General features: G+C 35.3%; 1 protein-coding gene across 1 annotated transcript; it reads left to right on the top strand.

Annotated features, from left to right (window-relative positions):
- Positions 1-2,948: 2,948 nt before the first annotated feature.
- TFF2 (trefoil factor 2) lies at positions 2,949-7,402 on the top strand. The gene is made up of 4 exons (XM_007493175.3): positions 2,949-3,095; positions 4,089-4,238; positions 5,101-5,247; positions 7,050-7,402. Exons 1-4 carry the CDS (start codon positions 3,017-3,019, stop codon positions 7,061-7,063), a joined length of 390 nt encoding a protein of 129 aa, XP_007493237.1. The 5' UTR covers positions 2,949-3,016; the 3' UTR covers positions 7,064-7,402.
- Positions 7,403-9,143: the final 1,741 nt, after the last annotated feature.

Below are 9,143 nucleotides of genomic sequence, written 5' to 3'. Positions count from 1 at the left end.
TATTGGTTCCTTCTTGCCTATAGCATCCAGTCAGTGCAATCAGGCTCCCTAGGCTTCTCTCAATCAGCCACTCACACCATCAGTTGACTGAAGGTTCCAAAGCTGAGGCTAGAGCTGATAAAGCTAATGTCCAGGGACTGATTTCTGTTTATTTGGTTGTTAGGCAGCCATTTAGAGCCCCCAGATTCATTCATCAACCCTCTGTTTTTCTTAATATATATTTGTAGAGATATGCTTTTCCCCCTTGAGACTTTTTACTACCCCTCCCTCCCCAATTTCTATGCATTGGATTCATCATTGTTTTGGTAAGTTGCATCATCATTACATTTTACTTCTAAGAGAATCATTTATTTATCGAACCTTAATTCTAGGACACAGTTGAGACTGAGAAAGCAAGAAAAAATGGCTCCTGGGCATCAAAGACACAAAACAGGAAGCAGCTAGGTGGCTTAGTAGACTGAGAGCCAAACCTGGAATTCCTGTTTCAAATCTGGCCTCAGATTCTTCCTAGCTATATAACGCTGGGCCAATTACTTACCTCCCATTTCCTGGTCCTGGCCTCTTTTCTGTCTTAGAATCAATATACAGTATTGATTCCCAGATAGAAGGAAAGGGTTTTAAAAAAAAACTCATGAAACAAATTCTTGTGCATTTTTTTTCATATGTAAGCTTTCAAGGCTTTCACCTAAACACTATTTACTTTTGTGTTAAAGATAGTGCTGTGAGGATTTGATATCTGGTATTTGAAATATTCCCTTCAATAATTATAGATAACATTCATGTAATAATGTTATATATTTTACAAAACTCTTTCAATACAACAATTCTGTGATATGTTTGTGCTGGTGCTATTATTTCCTTTTTACAGATGGAGCTTAGCACAATTATTGGACTTGCTTAAATTCATATTGTCAATTAGTAATAGAATAAGGGATCAAATTCATATTTCCTCACTCTCTACTGGTGCTGTTTCTATCTCATTCATTCTTTCTTTTAGTTAACAAACACCTCAACATGCTGCCTTCTAGAAATTAAAATGTTAAATTTTATTTTAAAAAGAATTACTTAACGAGGGTAACTTTGGGCTATAGGCAAGTTTCAGGTATGAGGATCACTTTTTTTACTTAATGATTTCTTATTAAATAATTATTGTGTTTGTGTATGTGTTTAATCTCATTTAAGATATCTGTTGAGGACGAGAAAAGGAAAAGTTGCAAATGTAGAATTTGGACTTTCTTAAAACCAAAGCTACTACAAGGAGAATTACAACAACAATGCAAATTTCCCATCCAAAATATCCATTTTACTTCACAATGTTATCACCATACTTTTCCTGCAAAAGGAGGAACTGAGACTTAGTTACCGTTCTAGAGACTATATGATATCATATGTAAAGTAAGTACTTAAACCTGAAATTTCTCACATGTAATTCATCTTCTGACTACCTGTGTAAACTTGGAAAAGTCACATTACCTCCGTGGGCCTCAGTTTCTTTATCTATAAAAGGACTGAGGTAAAGTTTATTGCCTCTGAAGTCCCCTCCATAGTATTAAATCTATATCCTGTGGGCTAATGATTCTTTGCCAATTGATTGGACTCTTTTTTTCAGTGATTATTAGCAGATTTTTCATTTTAAAAAATCCAGCTTAGATTTCATTTGTGTAGAAGATCTCCTAATATGGAAACTCATACTTATGCAGAACAACTTTTGTGTCATTTATATCTTAGAGCATTGTGTAGGACCCTGAGAAATTCTATGACTCTCTCAAGGGAGACCAAAGGCCTTTAAAAGAAAGAATACCCTTTGATCCAGGAATACAATTACAAGGTTTGTACCCCAAAGAGATGATAAAAAAGGGTTGTAAATATATTCCTAGCTGTGCTCTTTGTGGTGGCAAAAAAATTGGAAAATGAAGGGATGCCCTTCGATTGGGGAATGGCTGAACAAACTGTGGTACATGTTGGTGATGGAATATTGTTGTGCTCAAAGGAATGATAAACTGGAGGGATTCCATGTGAACTGGAACAACCTCCAGGAACTGATGCAGAGTGAGAGAAGGAGAACCAAGAGAACAATGTACACAGAGATGGATACATTGTAGCACAATCAAATGTAATGGACTTCTCTACTAGCAGCAATGCAATGATCCAGGACAATTTAGAGGAGCTTATGAGAAAGAACACTATCCACATTGAGAGAACAAATTGTGGGAAGAGAAACACAGAAGAAAAGCATGACATCACTTGTTTATATGGGTATATGTTGGGGTTTTGGTTTTAAAAGATCGCTCTATTGCAAAAATGAATAATACGGAAATAGGTATCAAGTGATAACATTTGTATGACCCAATAGAATTGCTTGTTGGCTCTGAGAAGGGGGAGGGAAATAAAATGAATCATGTAAACATGGAAAACTATTTTTAAAATAAAAATTTTTAAAAATAAAATAAGATTCCCAAGGATGGGCATGGGTCAGAGTAATCGCAAAATAGAGCTGCCCTGTATATTAACAGCTGCTCTTTTCTATTCTTCCCAGATTTTTAAATAATTAACTATTTTTCCTCCTTGCAGCCACAAACTTTATCATAAATGTTTAACTTTTCTTGGCTGGTATTGGACAGCAGCAAACGCTCTGCTATGCATGTAAATTTTCTGCTGCTGGATACTAACTGATCTCTGTTATGCCTTCATTGCACTTTTCTTCTTAAGTAATTTGTGTTTTGCTTGCATGATTAGTTGGTGACTCATCACCTTGTATAAGAAATTTTGCCTTCACCACAGCTCTTTGATCTCTGTTTCTCTTTGCTATGTCTTGTTAGGCCTGCCTATCTGAATTCCATTTTCAAACAAAGAAATTATAACTTTGGTGGAATAGGGAAAAAAAAGAGGTTATCTGAGCTTCTTGAGCAAACACAGGGGAGGTTATAAAAAAAATAACATGTGTGCAATAAGTCCACAATCTCAGGACCCATTTTCTCCAAGGAGCCTTGTGGGGTGTGAAGGCTAAACATCTAAAATGAAACTCCCGAGTCCCTGGTTACTGGCGATTCTCTTTATTGTAAGCCTGCACACTGTAGCTGGAGGAGAAAAGCCATGTAAGTAGAAAGCTGAGTTTACCAAAAGTTAACATAATGTCTGGTACATAGTAATTGCTTAACAAATGCTTGTTGGCTGACTGACTGAGAGTTAAGTAAATGCATTTCTTACTAGGTTTCTTTTAGTGAGGCTAATTGGTCTGTGTGGTCCTTACTCCTGTTTCTCTTTAAGAAGGATAGGGGGATGAAAATGAGCAAGTTACTCAAACCACCTTGATGCAAAATATCCCAAGACCTGGCTACGTAGTTACTCAAGGATATGGTTCTCTTGACCTATACCCTTGTAGCTTCTAGCCATATGTCTCATGATGATTCCAGGTGGAAGGTGAGAAAGAAAGCCCTAAGAAACCTCTGGTTTGAGTTTCTCCATCATTGCTTTTTTTTTAAAACCCTTCCCTTCCATCTTAGAATTAATACTATGTATTGGCTCCAAGGCAGAAGAGTGGTAAGGGCTAGGCAATGGGGGTTAAGTGACTTGTCCAGGATCACACAGCTGGGAAGTTTCTGATGCCAGATTTGAAACTAGAACCTCCCATTTCTAGGCCTGGCTCTCAACCACTGAGCTACCCAGCTGCCCTCCCATCATTGCTTTTCTTCACCTTAATTAAGCATTACAAGAATTTAAGAAGTATTAAAGGAAGTAAAAGTAAAATTAAATTGTGAGGTATATCAGGACCTTCCTAGAGGTCTTGAGGAGGAAGTCTTCATTCATTGGATCAATATAATAAACAAGTTAAGACCAAAAAATCAACCAAATTAAAAAAAAAACTCATCTCGCTATCTGGGGTTTCAACCTAAAGATATTGTGTCAGGTAAGGATTATCAGCTTCTATAGCAAATTTGTGCAAGACCCAGAAATGGATTTTATCATCAAATTGGTAAGGTCCACCAAGGTATTACTCAGCTCCCAAATGAAAGCTGCAGTTTGATTGTTAAAACTTGTACAAAAATAATTCCAAGAACTAAAGGTAAGCTCAACTTTGTTTCACGCAGCTGCATGCCAGTGTTCAAGGATGGACCCAAAGAACAGAAAGAATTGTGGTTTCCCAGGAATTTCTAGTGAACAATGCTTTGCTTCTGGATGTTGTTTTGACACTCAGGTCCCTGGTGTCCCCTGGTGTTTCACTCCTCTGCCAAAGCAAGGTAATGTAGTCCAGAGAAGTAGGACTGTGTTTCTTTATACTCCAATCAGCTGAAATATATAAAAGCTGGTCACCAGGTAGATCAGTTCTCAGAACTCAGCACGAATCCCATTTTTAAATTTTAATTTGTAGGATTTTACAATGGAGATTTATGTGCCACAGCTGACTTGCAGGTGGATCATATAACTTGGGTTCATTCAATTAGGGATTTGTTTACCTAATAAATTAACATTATTTGCCCCCACTCGCTTTTTTCCATCTCTAAGTTGCTTACCAGCTCTATGAATTCTGAGAAACCTCTGAGGGTGAATGTAATCAGATTACACAATACTCCTGTTATAGAATGGCTTAGTTGAATTGAATTCTTAAAAAAATAAATTGGGAAGACTAGAATTTACAAGTCTCAAAAAGTTTTAGGATGGAAAGTTCTTAGTGCTATTAGTTATTAGTTTATTAGTTCTAACATGAACTCATTATATATATATATGTTCATGCACATCTATATTTAATAAGTATAGTGATGAATATTTCTAGCTCAGTCCCATTCACACATCCTCAGTTCATTCTCAGAGGGAATAGCTATCCTATGATGCATCTGTCCTAACAAAGAAAATCTACCTAAGGGTCCCTAACTTCAATGTTCCCTGGGAATAAGAAGCTACATTTATAATCATATAGTAACAGCAGCCTCAAAAAAGATATAAATATATTGGAGACGAATTACAATTGGGAAACAAAGAAGAGTATTTTAGATAGAGCAATTCATTCCAACTTCCCATCTGTAGGATGATCTCATACATAAAATGAATAAATCTCTTACCTAATGAAGTTTCTTTATCACTCCTTTAACCCAATTTGAAAAGCATCTGAAGAGTGTGTCATGGAAGTCAAGGCAAGAGTAAATTGTGGCTACCCTGGGATTCCTCTGGAGACATGCAAAGAACGCGGATGCTGCTTTGATGACCACATTCCCCAAGTGCCTTGGTGCTTCCGTCCTATTCCTGTAAATGGTAATATGAATACAAATGGAAAACCTGAAAAAAGTCAGTATTTTAACCAAATGACTGCATAGACTAAGGCTAGTGAAGGCTGGAAATTGTGTTTTGCTGATACTAAAGCCTGCAGTGACTATAACTAAGAATTTTTACCTGTTTTCTTGTTCATTCATCCTAGTGTTCCCATGTGAATATATATGCCTGCAGTCAAATTCTTTGAATATCCTCAGTGGTTATAAATCCTTGTTCTTTAAAGGTTGATTTGATATTTGGAAAAATGGAAAGGTCATCCTGAGTCAAATCTCATGAATAAAGGGGGTGATTTATCTGGGTAACACCATTTGCAGAATCCAAAATGAGGCATATTTAAGATCAAACAATGAGGACTCATTATCAGATAATGAACCTGATTTTTTCCATGACTCATAAGCTATCTCTGTACATGACTCTCAAAGGAAATTCAGAAAACCGATGGATTAATGGAATCCATCGCTGGAAGTAACATGAAGCTGTCTGGCTCCCCAAAGAGAATTCTTTGAAGGAAATCTCAGACTCTTAGATCGGTGACATGGTGTTTTGAAGAATTTGATTTATTATTTTATGCATCCAAACCTCAACTAGAACTTATTTATGAACATTGGTAGAACACCCACAACTGTCACCAATGAGGTTAATTCTACCTTCACGCATTTGCTTACACAGCATTAAAGTGGTGTTTTGATTTTGTCCAATACCATCTCCCTCAGACAACTTGAAGTCTCACAAGATGAAGAAAAAGATCATTGCATTTTCACACTGGCAAAAATAATGCACACATAGTCCATTTGCTTATATTAGCCCTGAAAAGGCTTTTCAAAAAGGTTCAATTTAAACAGAATGAACAAAAATACTAAAGTTCATACATTAGGGATTATCTCTGTAAACAACTAGAGAACTTAGTGGATAGAATTCTGGGACTGGTATCAAGAAATTTAAGATTTTGTTTTTTATTTATATATTTTTTAATTTATATTTTAAGAAATTTTAAGAATTTAAGAAATATTAAGAATTTAAATCCAGTTTCATAGTCTTAGCTGTGTGACCCTGGACAAGTCACTTAACCTCCCTGTGCTTGTGTTTCCTCAACTATAAATTGGGGATAACAACATCTACTTTGCAAAATTGTTATGAGGATTAAATGAAATATTTGTAAGGTACTTAGAATAGTACTTGCCATATAGTAGACACTTATCAATACTAGCTATTATTATTATTATTATTAGAAAAGTTTAAGTGCTACATTTTTTTTTCAAAGATATTCTCTGATAATTTAGTAATTTAGCAAAGTGTAGACACAGTTTTAGGTCTGAATGAATAAATCTGTGCCTCTTGCCTTCAAACCTCCTGTTTTAATTTTTCCCCTAGTCAACTTTTCTTCTTTGACATATATTTGGGCATGTCTTTTAGAAGTTGCTGTCCACCATATTTTTTAAATCCAGAAGCTCAACACACAATGAACTATTTATTTTTTGGGGGCGGAAAGGGAGGAACTTTGACTATAATTAAATGATATCACCACAAATACATCTCAGAAATTATTTAGATGACTCATCTGTGTCTAGATTCCATAGACAACTGGTCAATGAGAGTAAGCCTTCCAGAAAATTTTGTTCTGGAATTAAGCTTTATTCCATATGAGATTAATTATAACTCTTCAAAAAAAAAAAGGAACCTACTGAACAGATTTAAATGCTAATCCTTTTCTCTGTGCTAATAATTTATTTTTTTATTTATATCTAACTTTAACTAACCATTTTGTTATTTTTTTTAATTTCCAGATTGCCATTATTAAAATCATTGACTCCAGAAAACTCATTTCCCCAATAAGATATTCTGGGAAAAGAAGAAAACAAAGCATGGACTCATCTTCCTAAATTTCATTTTCAGTAATTTTAATAATTTCTGTGGTGTATAGATTAAAGGTTTTGTCTTTTTATTCTTTTCAATGGTTGAATACATCACTTCTTCAAATAAAGAGAGCACATACTATGTATTAAACTGCTGTTTGACTCCTCTCATTTTAATCTTTGTGCAGATTTCTACAACTTTTTCTCATATTATTCCTCCTCTTGCCAGTCAATGAAAATATGCTTTTGAAAACAAGAGTATTTGTCATTTAATTTTTATGAGAATTGTATTCCCAAAATACAAGCTTTTTTATACAGTTTCTGTACAAAAAAATACTGCTCCTAGCAGGATTAATGCAAAAGAATATGAAACATTTGCATGTAATAACTTTATAAATCTAGTAATTGCTATAAAACATCGGATGGATAGGAATGACATTTCATAATATCTATTCATCTTCCCAAATTTTTTTAAAATAATGTGAAAAATTATCAATAAACTATGGTGATCTAGTACTAAATCATTGAGACAATCAGGCATAGTAAATTGTTTGTTTGTTTTTTAAATTATAGAGCTTTAGAATAATTACTAGAGGTCAGACTTATGAGTCAAGATCTAGGTTTAAGTCTAGACTCCTCTATACTGGATGTGAACACAGAGGTAGGTGGCTGGCTTGTTGCTGCATCATAGCAAGAGGCATCTTAGCTCCTGGGCTGTGTTTTGGGCAAGAAGCAGGAAAAGACGAGCAGCAGTTAAGTGCCTCTGATCCTGGAAAGAGGTCCTAGATTCAGACTTTAGCCCAATCCAAGATCTTCAGTTGAGTGATTAGGATAGAAAACCAAGATCAAGGAATAGAAACACTCAGTTCTGTTGCCCAGAATTTGAAGAATGTTCCATGTATCCGACAGAGTCTGAGCCAACAGTAGTGTACTAGAATTCCAAAAAGGAAAAAGCCAATATCTTGGTTATTCAGAATGAAGTAGGGTCTGGAGCTTGGAAAATTCAGACCAGGGGAGCAGTGATCATTTTCTGCCTTCAATCAGACAGCTTTGGGCAAATGGAAAGTTTGTAATGTAGAACTTCCAAGTTATGTGACCAACAAGATAGAAGACATTTTCCTTTTCCCCATGACCTCTCCAAAATAGGAATTATATATGAGATAAAGCAATTTTAGTTTTCTCCATAATCTAGGACAATCTAGGACATAATCTAATTCTGTAACAGCCTGATGAACTACTAGCAAGGAAGACTAATCCTAATCTCTAATGTGTCTACTCAACACCAGTCCTATTTAGGTAGGATTACACAATCTGAACCACAAGCTGGCAGCAGAATTCAACTGAACCTGCTTTCCTCCTCCCTATACAGTGAAATGAAAGACAGAAAGAACTTTGTCCTGCCTGGGACAACAGGACAACAGTGTATTGTTCTGTAATAAAACTCAACTAGAGAAGAAAGGAACAGAGAACTAAGGCAAGACACATGTATGCAGCTAGACAGCATTCCATTAATTTTAACACCTTGGGCAGAAGTAGAGAAAGCAGGACAGTATTAATAACAATAAAGAACATGAAGTCCAGATCCAGTAAAAGAGTCCAGACACAGGCTAATAAATTTTGCAAGATACAAGAAAAGAAATCAGCTCCTCATTAGGAGCCTCAGCAAAATGTTCGTGAATGGTTTAAAAAAGAAATAAGCATTATGAAAGCAGAAAGCAGACTATGGCTTATATGGTAGTAACATTTGGCAGAACAGAACATGTTTTCTTTCCAAGGTGGAAAATCTCACTAAGAAGACAATAGAGATAATTTTTGATTGAGAATGTAGAGAAGCAAGAATTTAGGATAATCTAGAAGAAGAAAAGAAAAAAGCAGAAAGGATAAAAGAAGTGATGATCTCCATACAAGGAGAGGTTTTGATCTCAAAAGAAAGGATGAATAGAGTCATTAGGATTATGTCTTTTGGAAAAGCATGTCAAAAAAAAAAACCCTAACCACCAAAATTTAAGAAATTATTTAGGAAAA

Source organism: Monodelphis domestica, chromosome 4, assembly GCF_027887165.1.
Source record: "Monodelphis domestica isolate mMonDom1 chromosome 4, mMonDom1.pri, whole genome shotgun sequence".
Taxonomy (NCBI): domain Eukaryota; kingdom Metazoa; phylum Chordata; class Mammalia; order Didelphimorphia; family Didelphidae; genus Monodelphis; species Monodelphis domestica.
Note: the sequence above shows the minus strand (reverse complement) of the source record. Positions and strands in the feature narration are given on the sequence as shown.

Bases quoted from the DNA above. Each gene is read 5' to 3' on its own strand.
- TFF2 (XM_007493175.3), top strand. From the start codon at position 3,017: ATGAAACTCCCGAGTCCCTGGTTACTGGCGATTCTCTTTATTGTAAGC. The intron at 3,096-4,088 runs GTAAGTAGAAAG...TGTTTCACGCAG, and splicing joins AGCTGGAGGAGAAAAGCCAT to CTGCATGCCAGTGTTCAAGG. The intron at 4,239-5,100 runs GTAATGTAGTCC...CAATTTGAAAAG, and splicing joins CACTCCTCTGCCAAAGCAAG to CATCTGAAGAGTGTGTCATG.